This window comes from Acanthopagrus latus, chromosome 11 (genome assembly GCF_904848185.1).
Source record: "Acanthopagrus latus isolate v.2019 chromosome 11, fAcaLat1.1, whole genome shotgun sequence".
In the NCBI taxonomy this organism is placed as follows: Eukaryota; Metazoa; Chordata; class Actinopteri; order Spariformes; family Sparidae; genus Acanthopagrus; species Acanthopagrus latus.
Genome location: NC_051049.1, coordinates 5258359 through 5275141, shown reverse-complemented (window position 1 = coordinate 5275141; position 16783 = coordinate 5258359). Strand labels below are relative to the sequence as shown.

The 16783-nt window shown below is 44.0% G+C and overlaps 1 protein-coding gene across 1 annotated transcript; it reads right to left on the bottom strand.

The window, feature by feature from the left end:
- Positions 1-2053: 2053 nt before the first annotated feature.
- On the bottom strand, positions 2054-10544 carry amotl2a (angiomotin like 2a). The gene is made up of 11 exons (XM_037114254.1): positions 10406-10544; positions 8564-9347; positions 8266-8416; positions 7579-7723; positions 7394-7477; positions 5798-6093; positions 5071-5261; positions 4862-4963; positions 4615-4775; positions 4124-4303; positions 2054-3895 (listed from the first exon to the last, which is right to left on the bottom strand). Exons 2-11 carry the CDS (start codon positions 9292-9294, stop codon positions 3810-3812), a joined length of 2127 nt encoding a protein of 708 aa, XP_036970149.1. The 5' UTR covers positions 9295-9347; positions 10406-10544; the 3' UTR covers positions 2054-3809.
- Positions 10545-16783: the final 6239 nt, after the last annotated feature.

The window sequence follows — 16783 nt, the reverse complement described above, 5'->3', positions numbered from 1 at the left end:
CAAGTAAAGGCAGCAGGAGGAAAATGCGTGGCATCTGTGGAATGCCATCCCAAACTCTCCAGAGGGAATGAGGCTGGCAAAAATATTTACATTAAAAGTTTACAGAGGGATTTTTTTTTATTTTTATGTAAAGGCTGCTAGATTGACTGTACCTGAGCTTCCCTGGGAATAAATGCCATTAGCAGACAGATGATATTTTTACAGCTTCATATACAGTGCGTTCTTCTGCTTTTAAGGACACACTCACACTTGGCCCATTTGCTCGACTGTCTCTCCTCCCCAGTTCCCCCACTGCAAACAAACTGGACTTTGGGTGTCAAACATCCTTGGGCATGGTAAAGAATGCCTAGTGTGAATGCGTCCTAAAATATCTTGAAATTGAAAAAAGGTCCAGGTCTGCACAAACAGAAGCTCCTCTCTCCCACAGACAACACTGCTCCTGAAACGCATCGTCAGACCAGAGCAGGTTTTAAATTTATTATCACATGAAACCAGATCTGTTGCTGATGGTCAGACTCACCGAAATTCCAAGTATTTCCTAATTTGCTTGGAAATCCGAGGCACAGATCACAAAGTACGGCACGAATGATATTTATCCATCATTAGAGATGGATAATGGAAAACAGACAATGAGGGCCACACTGTGTCAGTCAGGTGAGGGTAAATGTTATGTTATTCATCTTCCTTTACACTCTGTTTTAATCTCCAGTGACACATGACGGACACATCGGTCTCTTTAGTTGCTGCTCCATGTTCTATGTTCACCAGTTTAGATGTTAACTTTAATTGTCTACCAGTTGGTGCTGGGCAGGGAAGGTTTCAGAGCGTTCTCGCTACACATAAAGGTTGATGAAAGTGGTAAAAGTGGAGCAAAAATGGAGCAGTATATTCAGACAGATCCAAGTGTTTGGAACATACTCATCATACATGTGGAGCATTGGGATGCATTGCTCTTTAGGAGTGGTTGAAGGACCGTCTGTGGAAACTTTGATACATTTCGTCCTCTGTCTTGGTCACCAGCAGAATCCTTGACGACCACCACGTATTCAAGCTGACCACAGTCTTAACAGTCTCCACCCTTCACACACGTTCGCTTAACAAAGAAAAGCTGAATTCAAATGCAATAAAACATACCCTTGCTTAATTAATCACACTGTAGTGACACAGCCCTACTTAGCATGGTATCACAAGTAGCTCATCATGGCTTATTGTAGCTAACGTAAGTAAACTTTACACGGCTGTGTGACTGCTCATGACTGAGTCAGTTCGCTAATTTAGTGACTCTGTCTTTGCTGCTGTTACACTTTAGGTCGCCCTGCCTTTGCATTATAATACAAGTGTATTTAGCTAACAATTAGAATTTTCTCACTCCATAACAGAACACTTACCACATAATATAACATTGAATAATAGGTGCAGTATCGTGGGCACACGGACTTGTTTCAGTTTCTTGATGACGTTTCAACTCTTATCCAAGAGGTTTCTTCAGTTCTGACTAACTGGAGGGGAGTTGGCTGGCTTTTAAACCTTGTGTGGGAGTGTCCTTACAGAGTCACTAGGGCCACTTGTGGTTTCACTGACTTAACTGGCCTTCATGTTGCTCGTGATAGGTGAGCCCACATGTAAATGGTTGTTAAGCTGTCTGTGGAGGGAACTACAGCATCATAGGTGGGTAATATGTAATGTCATAGGCCACCTCCTTGTTCAAAGACAGCCGTTCTGAACAACTCTGTAAGGACACTCCCACACTCCCGTCCAGTTAGTTAGAACTGAACAAGCCTCTTGGATGAGAGGTGAAACGTCTTCAAGAAACTGAAACAAGTCCAGTTGCCTTTGAAACATAACTTAGAATTACCATGACCTGGATGACTGAGAACCTTCATCAAAACACTGAAATAGTTTTTTAATGTTATGCAACTATTTCATCATAAAATAACGGCTTCATAAATTATTTTAATCTAACTTGATTTATAGTAGTACTGGGTTTTTGTAATCAAACCTGTGCATAAACAGTATTAAACAGGTGTGACAAATCAAAACAGAAAGCATTTTATCAGACATATATTAAGAATTTTATTCTATTGTAGTGAAATGTTAAGGCATACATACAAATGTTTCCTTTACAAAAGTTCACAGCAACATCAAAATGGGTCAACCAGCTGAAGCAAGGCACCTTAACAGAACCTTTTGTATTCATCATCGGTTATAACTTAAAAATAGAGTACATCTTTGGCACCAGGAAACAAAAAAAAAGTATATAAATGAAAAAAAAACAAAACAAAATATATTAGCTTCTCTCACTTCAAATAGTCATTCATGTAAACACATTCCAAACAAAGTGAAGGGCACTGACTCAAACTGACACACTGCATTGACCAGCAAATGCACTGTGACCAGACATATGATGAAAAAGCCTGAAGAATTGACATGCTAATTGTGGGAGCTCTAACAATGCTCCTGTTGAGGAGACTGAAGAGTTTGAGGCACCCGACAACTTTACATTTGTTCAACAATACAGAGACTGGAGGGTGATTTATTAGCTTCTTCACAAATCCACTTATGTTGAGTTTTAAGCAGTATTTCCCCTCTAAAGAGTAGAACAAATCTGAACTGTGGCACATTCCAGTTAAATATAAAACACAGTCACTGGGAAACAGGAGTCTACATTCAGCAGTGTTCAGTGATCCTACACACACAGGGAGAAATAAATAGAAAGATTCCATGTTGGGGATAACTCAGAAATGTGAGATACTTGAGCAACGGGGGAAAACACAGCTGAATATAACACATTGATGGGGACAACAAGTAGAGGGGCAAATGCAGGCCAATAATAGTTGACCATTTCTGTGCCTGCAGTAGGACAAGCTACCGCAGTTCAGAAGAAACGAACAGCCCCAGAAAAGGAATCATGTGGAGAATGCGTGCCATTTTAACAAGGGCTAGGGGTCAGACTTTAGATAGCCTTTTTTCTTTAACGGGAGCATTCCCTCAGCCAGGGGAATGTGAGAAGATTAGCTCCAGCATGTCAGCGGAGGGAAGCGAAATGCTGGCCAGTCGCCGTCTGAGGCCCCCCGAACATTAACCTGGGATCTGGAAAATTAGACCCCCGTGAAACGCTGTCAATCCTCGCTGGCTTTTTTAAGAGAGAAATGAGCAGGCTTCGCATTCAAAGGAAGTTTCCAAATCCTCCGCTGAGCTGTGAGCACGACCCGAGTGTATTTTAAAGAGGGGAGCAACTGTTAATTCAGGCTTGAGTGGCTCTGTTAGACAGATTTATCCTCATACTGAGTCATTTTATAAATATTCCCATTATTTTCAGAGAGACTTAGTAATAGGATCGCTACTGGAAATTCTAAATAAACCAAACATAACATAGATGTGTTGAGCTCTTAATTCAGACGGGTATATCTGTGTATAATTTAAGTGGACCAGAGCAAGATGAGTGATCCTTGTTCTCCTCATCTCACAATATGAGCAGCATTTACAAATATAAATACAAAACATAACAAAAAAAAACAAAACATAACATGCACAACATATGCACAATCAGCAGCCCGGTTCCTTTCTTAGCGCACAATTCAGTCCAGGTACCTTGAACCATTCTGACTCGTGAGGCGACTCGTGCAGTCGAGGGAAAGCTCAGCTCTCCATCTCCACACTGTGCCACGTTCTGGACTGTTATTTATATTTACACCAGCCTTTTCTTCACTTGTGGTCAGACGTCAAGGAAGGCCCTTAACACCTCCGGCCAAAAAGTCTCTGTCATCGTTGGCTGTCAGTGTTCAGTCATATGCAGCTGGAGTGAGCGCTCAAATGAGGATTTCAACCATCTCCGCGTCCGAGCTGTTGATGCTCTTGAATGTCTTGAGTGGTGCTTTTGGCTCCTCCGAGGTGTCTGCAGTGAAGATAAAATTAGCAGATTAGAAGAGCAAGCCTTGGTATGCTAAAGCTGCAAACAAGCCTGTTTAATTTTACAAGCAAAGTTTTAACTTATTCGTAAGAAACAGTACATCTTGACCGAGGGGCTGGTTACACTTTGAATAGAGGTCAAATAGATGGTCAAATGGAGTAGTTAGTGTCCTGGTGATTGGGTGTCAAAGGCTTAACAAAACAGTAAACCCACCGGTTGTGGCTGCTGACAACGGCGCAAACATCTTCAGCTCTGCCGTCACCGCAGGCTCCGGCGGGGCCTCGTCACTCTGGGTGCTGCAGTCCCGGCTGGGGCGCTTGGGCACCACGCGGGGTCGGGGTTGCAGCGCGGCAGCAGAAGCAGCACCTGTCTGGTCATCTGAGAGGCTCTTTGCTACAAACACAAAGAGAGGAGGCTGCTTAATTACCCGCTTACATCCACATTTACACGCTGCCGAACATCTGCCCCGCTGAGTCTGTTCCCATGACTATTCTGGATCGGGCTATTCTGGAGCGAGAGATGATATGCATTCCAGTTTAAAAACACGTTGTCTATTTGAGGGAGGCGAAAGGGTTGTCTCCTACTGTGGAGATTTTTATTTAGGAAGTGTACATTCTGTCTGGCGACGCTGAACAGTCTGCCAGTTGTCGCTTGATAGCACGTGTTATTAGGGATTCAAAACTCCCTCGGTGTCTAATGCTCACCTTTGCTCTCTGTGCTGCTGGTCACGGTGTTGATAGAGGGGACGGACCTGGCGAGACGAAGCCCCTGTTTCTCCAGCTTGCCCTGCTCCAATCTGGAGCGCTGGTGGAGGACTTTGATGACAGCATCCTTCTCCAGGAGCTGAGCGTGAAGTGCGCGGATCCTAAACACAAAGAATACACCGTTAGACCAAAGCTCCCAAGACGCAGCCATAAATAATATCCGACAAATACGTGGAAGGATGTTTACCTGTTCTCCATCTCCTGATGTCTGTGACTCGACAAAGGGAGGTCTTCATTGAAACTGTTGTTTGGCGAATGTCGAGGCGAGTGATTGATGATGGTTGTGTCTCTGCAAGGAAAACAGAAGTCTGTTAAAATACGTCCACTTCGATACATTTGTCATAATTAAATGTTGTTTTGTTTATCTTTGCTATGACTCTCCATGTTTAAACGTACCTCTGCGCTGCAGCAGTGGCAGCTGCATCCATTGCAAACTGCCTCATGGTGCTCTCCTCCAGATACTTCTGCTCCCACTTGGTGATGTCGGCCTCCAGGGCCAGAATACGCTCCTCTCTCTCCCTCAACTGCTGCTGCAACGTGGAGGAGCTCAGCTCTGAAGCCGTGGGGTCAGCGGCCTGGTTCTGAGACTGAGACAACAGGCAATCGTTAACATTTGGCAAGCAAAACTATCATTTAGAGGTGCAGTATGCAAGAATAAGCCACCTGTTGAATTCATACTAAGAACTATGGGGCATTAATCGCTAACAGTAGCTGCCTTTAGCTAGTTAGCACCATTTGCTGCCAAGGCAGCAGTCCAGGCTGGGAGTTAGGGGAACCAGGGGTGTGTTGGTGTTTACCGTGTTAGCACAAGAGCTTCAGACCAGTTCACAGGTCAGCATGCTAACCTCAGAAACCGATATATAGACATTAAAAAAATCAGAACTCACATTCTACTGATAATTTTAGTCAAATCTGGAATGTTTCCAACTAGAAATCAACTCAAATGTCAAAGCAACATTAAGAGTCTGTTTGGTTTGAACAAACAATATTTTAGCATTATGCTAAGGTAAGCTAAACAACACGCTCTAGCTTCATATTTAGCAGATAAACACGCACCAATCTACTCATCTCACTCTTGACAAGAAGACAAACACAAGTCCACGTCAGTCGCTCTTCTCCTCACCTGTTGTGCTCTCAGGCTTTTCAGCTCCTGCTCCAGCCGAGTGCGCAGCCGCAGCTCCAGCGTCTCCCTCTTCTCGCAGGCCGCTTGCAGCTGAGCCAGCGCGCTCTGCAGTCGCTCCACTTTCTCCACGTAGGCCCTCTTCCTCTGCAGCTCTTCCTCCAGCTGCCGGTTGCGGGCCTGCGTCGAGGCCAGCGCCTGCTCGAGCATCTCCCGTCTCCGCTGGCAGTCCTCTCCGGAGACACGCAGGTGCTGTATCTGCCTCTCCAGCTGTTCGCGCTCACGCTGCTGCTCCTCATCTAAAATACAGGAAAGGAGGAAAAAAAGGTGAATGGTGGTTCAAGTCACTGATACGATCCTGGAAGATACAAAGGATACCAGGGATCATTGCTTAAGAAGGGTGAACTGTGTCAAGACTATTCAGTGGTCCTTGATGGGGTCAGACAAGTGGCTGTTTTCAGTGGAATGTGACCCAACGAACTGCCGTCAAGGCATGTGTTTCAAAATCAGACAACATGTCTTCTAAAATCAATCAGTTACAACCTCAACATTGCAATCAACATTAAAATAAACCATTCCTAATTCACTAATCAAAGGTTAGTCTGTCTTTCAATGGAAACTTTTCAAAAGGAAGCCAGTTTATCAGTTGTGCCACTTTAAAAAGGAGGTTGATTACACAACGCGAGTGCATGCCTGTGGAGGGAATGCAGACTTCCTCTTATCCACTTACGCACACAGGCATAGCTTTGTACTTGGGAAAAGCTCTGGAATGCCTCTAAGGACGTGAAGTAAACAAGCAGCTCAAAATATAATTCAAGTGGTCCTTGTAACAGAAAGAAAAAAAATACACATCCCTCTATTGTAATTCAAATGTGGTTTTGCTGCTGTTGCCAAAAGATAACTGCTTTCAGGAAAACGGACAATATTTCAGTCACATGGCTGTTTACAATATGGCCGATTATGTAACTGATTCATAAGATTTTTTTTTTTTTTTTTTGCAAAACAGATCTTATCTTTATTGTCAGATATGTCTGCAAAGATTAAGCAAAATGAAAAACATCAGTTGGGTTAACTTTCTGTCCCTGCACAGAACAGAAACAGAGGACAGAAATATGCACAACTGGCCCGTCGTGATTAAACCACGAGGTAAAGAAATGCCCAAACAAGGAGAGTGAGCGAGCCAGGGGTCATGTTGAGTTAGGCCTGGACGCCCTGGAGTCCCAGACTTATTAGTCCCCCTCAAGGAGGGAAGTCAGCAGTGATGCAAAACTGACTGGGGAGGGGGGCATTCCTAATGCTGGAACAGCCTCAAATACCTTTAAAAAATCCTGGAATCCAGGCCGCATTCACTACAGCTATGAAAAATGGCATCTGAGTGCCAAGAGTGACTCTTAACATTAGAGATAGAGCCATTTGTGTCCTGACATGCGGGGCTTTTAAAACATACCAGGAAACCAATCCCTGCTAAACTATGTTCCTGCCATTGTTTAGTGCTTCATGGGGCTGTGCGACTTGTCGAATCAGATAAAAACTCACATCTCCCCCCCCCTCTTCTTGAGGCATGCTATGAGAGGACAGTTTCTCTAATGAAAGACTCACTTTGCTCCAGCAGCTTAACAAAGACATGCTGCCTCTGGTCTGAACACTCGGCCGCTCGCTGTTTGGTAGCCGTGTCCAGTTGTTCTGCAGAGAGGATCACAGACAAAACATGGCTGTTACACACACACTGGGTCACATTTAAAAGCAGGCGGTGCATTTCCAGGGCACTTTAATTGGCCACATACCTCTCAGGTCTCTGTTGAAGTCGTGCAACCTCTTAATCTCAGCCTCTAGTTTATTCCTCATTGTTTTCTCCAGAGTCTCCCGCTTGGCAGAGCCCTTCATCAGGGTTTCATACGCTTCAGATATCCTCTGGATCTCCAACTCCAACTGGGAAGAGAATGTGAGAAGGTGATCAGTCTCTGGGAGAAGCATCCTCATTCATAGTCTGGACTGTGGTTAATGTTTCAGTCATTAATATCAATGAGGCTAATTAGTCACTTCAACAAATACCAGCCTTTTTCTTTTTTTTTTCTCGCCTGCAGGCTTTTTAACACTATGTGCAACTGAAAAGCGAGAATCAACATTCCTGAGTGAACACTTGTGGGTCCCAGGTGTCAAGGCATTTATCTCCTTTCATGGCAATACGCCAGCATGTTTGAAGGACAAAGGGTAGGATGTGTTGTGGGACATTCCAGCGGCTGGAATGAGGAGAAAACTCTCAACATACCATGAAAACAATGATATAAACCTGATTAAAAAAAAAACTCCATGACGTGAACCAATAGTTTGGATCTCTCTCCTGTGTTTCTTCCTTAACTTCCAGACAGCTTATCATCCTGGCATGTACTGGCAAGAAACTGTTATTTTTATGATTTCCACACCCTCCGTGGGCCAACAGCTCCACTCATCACACCGCCTTCTTTTCTCACCTTCTGCAGCCTGGCGGCCTTCTCGACGTAGACCTCCAGCTCCTTCCTGAGCCGCTCGTTCTCCCGCATCAACATGTCGGTCTGAGCTGAGTTACCGCTGGAGGCGGCGGTGATGCTGTTGTGAGCCACCTGGGACTGAGCCGACACATACCTGTGGAGGGGAGACATGAGTAATTCATTACTACACCGCTGAAAGCCACAAGGTCTGGGAAACAGTCAATGCATGCTTTGTCTGAAGCTGTTAATCTGACCACAGTTTAACTAAAGCATTATTCCACAGTGTCCTCCATCTGTTTACCTGTCGTGCTGTGAGAAGAAGGGTGGAGGAGGGTCTCTGCAGTACTGTCCATGCTCCTGTGAGTGGCTGACCATATATCCAGGGAGTCTGGCAATGACAGGATAGTCCGGGGGTGGCCCGCGCTGGTCCACACACTGTTGGACCCCTTGTCTGTCAGGGGCCACAGTGTTTACATTATTATTATTATTACACAGCTGTGGATAGCTGTGTGAAGAGCTCATAGCCAGACTGTGTCTCAGTCCGTTCCTCTCCAGAGAAAGCTGCAGAAGCCTCTCGCTGAGGGAGCGAGCGTGCTCCCTCTTCATATCCCACTGTCCCTCGCTGTGAACCCCCATTATGTCCATGCTGGGGCCTTCCTGCTCTGCCTGTCCCTGCTGAGAGATCAGGTACTGGGAGTGGGCTTTGGCTTCCTCATAGGTGGGCAGCTCCTCTCCGTGGAGCTGGTACAGGTGGCACACCTGGCTCTCGGAGTGCAGGCCGTCCCCCTGGTGCTCCTGGCCTTGAGGCTCCTGTCGTTTTGACATGTGGATGTACTGGGACTCCTCCTGAGTCAGGCTCTCCAGAGATGAGCGAGGGCTGCCCGTGCCCCCGCCGCCGCTGTTGCTGCCTCCACGCAGGGCCTGCTGCTGGATGGCGAGGAGCGTGCGAGTGTCTGTCAGGTTCCCGTAGCGGAGCTGCTCTTGGATGAGACGGTGCAGGACCGTGCCAGATGAGTCTTCAGCGGTTCTCATTTCAGTCAGTGGGAAATGAGCAAAGAAACGGTGGCAGTTCAAGGATGACAGATCTGGAGGAGAAACAACAATCTCGATCAGACTTACTGCACAACATCAGCGTTACAGTGGGTTATCAGGGTTTCTGTTATCATCCAGTTCATTCAATGATCAATGGCACTATTTCAGTTGTGTGCCAACAGTCAGAAATTCCTCTCAGTTACTTTACAAACATCCATTGCACAATGACTTCTGCTCTCAGGACATGAGCTGTTGCTGGAAATACCCCTTGACAGTGATGTCAGAGCAGATCCAGTTTTATTGCCCACACACTTTAAGCATAACTTTCCCCGACAGACAGACAGACTGGAAGTGTAATAGTCACCAGTTGCTATAAACATCACAGACTTCCCCCCCCCCAATACACAAAACAAACAGGGTAGCTTTCACATAATATGACATAAACATGACAATGAACACGTCCAAAATATGATCAAGACATGTAAAAAGCTTAATTCAAAGGGGTGCTGTGTAATTTACAAAAGAAGAATATAACTAAAAAAAAAAAACTCATTTATGACAATATTACAAATATTGAAATATCTGTTTGATATATTTTCCATAATTTATATATATATGTAAATATTTTCATTGTTAGAACCTCACAAGGAGGCTGCTTAGCTAATATAAACACAATCAAGCATCATGAAATTGTGTCGAATCAATTTTTCATCTTCCCCCTAAACAACATATTGCCCCAAATAAATAAATAAATAAATAAATAAATAAATAAATAAATACCTGCTCTCTCAGCTCTCATTGGGAATTAAAATGAAAACATCCTGATGAGGGGGCTTTAAAATCGACCAGAAACTCAATTTAATCGATTTAGATTAATTTTACATTACATTTTGAGATACGTGTGTACGTAAAAATCAAGTCCGGTGACTAAAATACACATAGATAAATAACTATTCTCTTAAAAACATGTAAACTCACTGACTCACATCGTTAATACTGCGCCATGCGACAAATCCGTGCCAAACGCGGTCCGACCCGAGCCACAAAGAGGCAAGGAAAAAAAAAACACACACACACACACACACACACAAAAACATTAAAAGCTACTCACCAGATTAAAGTCTCATCCCACACCACACAGTTCGCGTTAATGTGAACAAGTATCCTGCGCTCGATTCAACACAAGTTCGTCCCTCTGCTCGCCTCCATGTAACCGAGTGTGTGAGCGCGTCGACGGCCGGCAGCAGACTGAACCGAGCGGAGCTGCGAGCTGCACCAATAAATAACTGAGGGCCGATTGTTCGCTGCGGCTGGAATGACAGGAATGTAAAGGCTCCAAGTCCCTGTGGGATCAAAAGCACAGGGGAGGAGGGAGGAGGAGGAGGAGCAGGAGGAGCAGGAGGAGGAGAGGGTGAGGGTGAGAAGGGGGGGAGGAGAGTGAGGCTGAGCAAAAATTGGATTCAGAGCAGCAGCAGTGTCTCAGCTGGCTGCTTGTGTCATGTAAAAGAGTCTTGTTGTAGTTTTTGTTGTGTTGCCGTTGGAGGAATTTTAAGTTCACCCCCCTTCTGCTCCTGCAGCCAGAGCAGATTTAAGTCCTTACAGTTGGAGGAGCAAAGGCAGGAATGTTGCTGAGAGGCTGCAGGAGATAAAAGATTACAACCTCACTGTCACACACACTTTAATGAACCACTCTGGGGGTGTTGTAGTAAGAAATGTGATGATATGTAAGGATTTCTGCGGAAAAGATGAAAGATTTAGGAGTGTAGTTTTGCTAAAATCTCAAAAGAAAATCGGTATTTGAGAGAAAAAACACACACTCATCTATAAATGTGTCTTTTAGTAAATGAAATGTTGGAAATCTGTGAAAAATGTTTCCCAGAAGCCTCAGCTGATGCTTTCAAACTCCTTGTTTGTCCCACAAACAGTGCAGTTATTCTGGAAGTGGAGAAAAACAGCAATCTCTCACATTTACAAAGAAAGTTTAACATTTTTGCATGATAAAACCTTAAAGGTGCAGTACGTAGTTTTGGTAACGACGTTTTAATCAGAAGAGAAAAGATCTCCATGGACTAATTTTTTATGCGTAAACAAACTAAATAGACAAACTCTCTTTGTTTTCATGACTGAACAAACAAACTGATGAACTGACAGCACAGTTTCATTCTGTTTTACTTTGTTTGTATTCGGCGGACTCCGCCAACTTTCTAGCTACAAACAGTGTTCTGGAGAGTTTATTTTACTCTGAGAACAGCTCGTTTATTCAGTTATGGAAAAAAAAAAACTGAATTTGTATTTATTCTCCAAAACTTTGTAGTGCCACTTTTAAGATAAAAGATGTAGCTAAATAACTCAAAATATCAACAGATCGTGAAGAAGTTTTGACATTAAAATCTCTATGTACTGTGTAGCATGCTAACCAGCTAGCCCCAACTCATCCCAGTCCAAAGCTAGTGGTGTTGACACCAACAGTCCAGACCGCTAACTGCAAGGCTAACTGTGCAAACTAGCTAATGTCCGCTACAGCTAGCAGCAGTTAATGGTTACTCCAGTGTTTTGAGTATGAAGAACACATGAACAAATATCACGCATTGCATTGCATATTTTATTGGCTGTTCAGGTTTATAGAATCATTAACATTATGTGAGGGAGGGAACAGTTCGGACGTTGTGACTTCAATGTGTTGTGTTGAAAAGCATATTTAGCATGCTAACCAGCTAGCCCTGACCCATCCTGGTCCATATCTCCTGTGCCAGCAGTGTGATCACCAATACGCCCCGGAGCTCTGAGCTGCACGGCTTTGAGTATGAAATCAACGGTTGGCCAGTTCTACATTTTACAACTTGTATCTCTAACAATTATGTGATTTTGAGCTGATACTCCATTTTTTACTGTCTTTACATGTAACAAACTACACAGACTTGTTGGCATCTCATGATAACTACCGCCGTGATGAAAACAGTGCTGTCATATAATTGAGACACAGATTAATCTCTATTTTCTTCGAGCAGCCTTTTGTTTGCATGTGCCTGGTAAATATTTAAGCCGTGGCCCGTGCCAGTTAATTGCAGAGTGTGTGTCTGTGTGTGGACACGGAGGGAGAGGGGCGGGTGCGAGGCACGCTGCCTGCCAGCTGTCCGTGGACTCAAATCCCCTTCCCCTCCTTTAATAAGAGCTCTGAGAGATGCATTGTTCTCCCCCAAAAAGCAGACATGACGGGGGCAGCCCTGCCATCTGCTGTTCTCCCCTCCACCACTAGCACCAGATATACGCCTCATTCATACGCGCACACGTAGATGGAGACCCCGGGATCAGCTGGCGTTGGGGGTTGGGTCGTAGTATTGGATAGTATTGTCAGCGCAGCCCTTCTTTGCATGAAAAGGAATCATCCTAACGTGGCGGTGGAGGTTTGCCGGGTGTAAACAAGTCTCCTCTTGTTGATGCAGACGGCAGACAAAACTGCAGGTGACTTTATCTCAAACACTCACGGGCAAACGTCCACCTGCTGCTTTGCATGGCAGTTGAAGGCCAACAGTTGCTGAAGAATGTCGCTCACCTCAGCGGCTGATAAGAATCGGCAGGCTTTTTTTTTTTTTTTTAGACGTTTCCAGATTCATCTGGATCGACAAGATAAGCAGGAGCTCTTTAACGCCTCACATGCTGCACTATATGTAGCATTTTACCAAGAGTTATAATTTACAGAGGCGCAAATATAGGTTTAGTTACACATTTTGGAAAATATACTCATCTGCTATCTTAGCCAGACTCACTGATAAGCTTAAAACCCTCTCATTACTGTCTGTCGAGCGTCTGAGTCCGTAGTTTTTGGCAGAAGTCAGCCCTTGTTAGCGGCTTTTCGGCTGACTGAGCACATTGAATCAGCATAGTATCCATGATTTCACCCATTTGGTGCAGTTTCTCCTCATTTTCGGCCTCCGCCTCATGTGACTTCTTGTCGGAGCTTTTCTCAGTTAGAAGTGGCTATATTTCAGTATTGATATCTGTAATCCTGAGGTTGCCTGTGTCCCTTTTCGAGTGATGAAAATCGACCACCACCACCTGTGTGGAGGGTTATTTCCTCTTTCACAGGCGCAGCACGTACGAGCTTGTAGGCCACCAGCTGTAGTCTTTGCAGTGTGAGCAATTGCAGCTTTTTTAGCAGAGACACAGGCCACGTCAGACGACACGACAGTCGGCCTTTGTCGCACTTCCTAAATGTCCTTTTGGTGTGTCTGGGCCCTTAAACATGAGTTAGCTTAGCTTGGACCAGCACCTCTAGAGCTCACCAGTTACATGTTGCATCTTGTTTGTTGTTCTCAAGTACAGGCGTGAATGCCTTTTATATGCATTAGCGTTACCATTTTGAAGGACCAGAAGAAGAAGAAGAAGAAAAGGAAGAAGAGGAAGAAGGAGGAGAAAGAACCGTGGATGCAACAACAGGCAGAATAGATTAAAAACTGTTTTCCTTTTTGTTCACTTTAATATAAAATGGTGTGTTCAGGCTCTCTTGACCTGCCACTGTTCATCGCAGACTTTCTGTCTCAACCAACCATCGAACCAGTCACCACAATATCCCCAGACAAGATTAGGATTTAAACAAACTTTGTGAAACAACTAAGGCAAATTCAATCAACAGAGCCATCCTGTAAATTTGGCATTACATGTATGTAGTGCCAGTTGTTTTCTTCCCTTTTAAGAAGTCAGTCTGTGGAGGCATCACTTTCCTCGCAACAGCTGTTGGAACGAACCGTTTCAACTGACTTCACTATTTGCACTACAGTCATTTATGAAAGAAGACAACATTTTAATGACAGTAAACACATCAAACGTTTACCAATAGAGTCATTAGACCGGATGTAAAGGGTGCCATTAGTGATGTTACAGTATAACTTGGGTGTGTCATGTTAATGCGAAATCATTTGATGAACTTTTTTTTTCCAGTGTCTGTTTGCGCGCAGACAACAAAGCCAGCACACAATGAATCAGTCTTAAACTTGCTGCTACAAGTCCACATCTTTTTTTTTTTTTTTTTTTGATGATTCCACTCAACGTCAGCCACACCAGGTTTGGGCCTGCAGCCACACAACTGAATGAATGACTGCGTCCATTACCTGGAATTATAACACGTATGTCATTTAGTGAGAACCAGTATGACATTTATCAAGAGCGCGCCAGCTAAAAACTATTACGTAACATATTAACCTGTTAAACCAGAGCGGAGGCCAATATATAGTTTGATACCTGAGAAATTTGAAACGGCACAGATGGTGCAAAAATATGACAAAATGTGCCAGAATACACCGACACTTCTGAACAAATATTTATTTATTAAAATTCGTTGTTGCAGAGATACACTCTCCAAAACCTCTGAAGACTGAATGTGAATGTGTAAATTGGTGGAGTTACCCTTTAAACTAGCTGGATGTAGGTTTATAATTTGCAACATCTGCTCCTTCTGCGGATATAAAAGACTCATTCTTCAGTAACAAAAACACAACGATACTTAGTTTCATACGTTAATGAAATCATAATTACGAATATTATACTCCATTTCTGCCCCCAGATAAATCAGTACACAGATTGCATAATTAGCATTAGAATGACGTTGCTGAGAGAAGGTAGCTCCTGTTAGGAATATGATGTAGATGTTTTTATATTTCACAGTCTGGTGCCGCTTAGAGTCGTCTGTTGCTCAGATGACAGACTCTCAGGGGCGGCAGGTGTGATCACCGGTGTGTTCACCAACAGTTGGCTGGTGAAGCTCGCGTTTTCCCCGAGGGTCGAGCTGAACACACAAACAGAATTTTACACCATGTCTGTCACCACGTCAGCAACTTTCAGCTTTATCAAACCAACATCCTGTGAGACTCTCAATCTTTTTTCTTTTCTCCTCGGAGTTTGAAACACACTTGCCAACAGGAGTGACGTTTAAGATCAGCCATTCGAACCTGTTAATGGCGAGGCCCGGGCTCACTGGGTTAATACAATGCAGAGTGTGATCTGGGAGCGGCAGCCTTGTTATGTGAGGTGGGACAAGCTAGGCGCTTCAGCAGCTCCTTTTGTTTTCCTGCAAGGGAGGAAATGGCCACATTCCTCACATTACCATGTCCATGGGGTCCGACCGAGCCTCCAGTCTGCTGTTTTACTGGGGACAACAGGAGGGCGATCGGCAGCCACTGACATTTTCATTTTAATGGCGATGGGGGGGGGGAGTTACAAGAGAATAATAGTCCCGTCCTAAATCATAAGCACGACTTTTAACAATAGCTGTGAATGACTTATGGTAATAGAGAGGGTGACAGATGCGGAGGCAGACCAATGTAAAGGTTTAATATGCAAAATTTCCTCATTAAAATATCTTTAAAACCCCACTCGATCTTTCTTGTATGTTTTGTTGAGCTGTGTTCTCTCAGGAACTCAACAATGTTCATTCCCAGAAATATCCACGATTTTAGTCAAGGTTATGTTGCTCGTTTGGTCGCCTGGCGTAACAACATGATGCTTTATAGAAAGAGAACACAAGATTGCAAATGTGACGAGCCGTCTCTGCCTGAGTTATAGTTATATTTTCATTAGAACGGTGATTTTTTTTAGCAGTGAAGACAACAACTCCCATGATCCTATGCGTCTTCATGACACATCAAGCTACGACTTTTGTTTCAATCGTTTAGATTTTGAGAAATGACCGTGCATTTAATTATGAATTGTGTCGATTTGTGATTTTCTTTTACCGAAGACATCAACATATCAACAGAGTATACGTTTCAATGGGTCATGAAATGCATTTTTAAAAAGAGCACACATGTGAAAACGTCATATTCATGCTGTGAGTAGTTTACAGACAGGAGGAAATGTCAGACATGACAGACATGTTATGTTTGCTTCCTCTCACCGACTCGAACTTCTCAACAGACGTCAGCAGCCATATTTGGGGCCTGTGAAACAACTGGAGGTGAACAACATTGACACAAGTCTGACTTGTCGCAGGTCGACCAAGAAACGGTCCCTCACAACTGGTGACACAAGACATTCCTCACTTAGCCATAAAAGTAAACAAGTCACACTGAGTCAGTGAGGAACTCCAAACAGGACTACGCCTGTGGGTGATGCTGTTTACAGATAAAGCAAGGACACATATTTTCATGATTGCCCCGCGGGCTCATCGCTTCGCTGGTTCTACCGAAGCGAATTCAGCACAGCTTGTTCTTTCATGGTATACTGCAACAATGTGGTGATAATTTGGGATTTGAGTGTCAGAGTATTTTTCAACAACAGCAGCTCATGAATCCATTAAAAATAATAATGTCATAAGATGATGGTGCTGAATCATTTGGCTTCGACTACATCTGCTTCTCTGAACTGCAACGTCAGACTTTTTATGCACATATAAAAGAGATGAATGAAGTGGCCCTTTGGTTAGTGGTAGACCATAAAATTAGTTAAATGTGTTGGTTTCACATTACCAGCACATTTTGAATCACGTGTAATCATG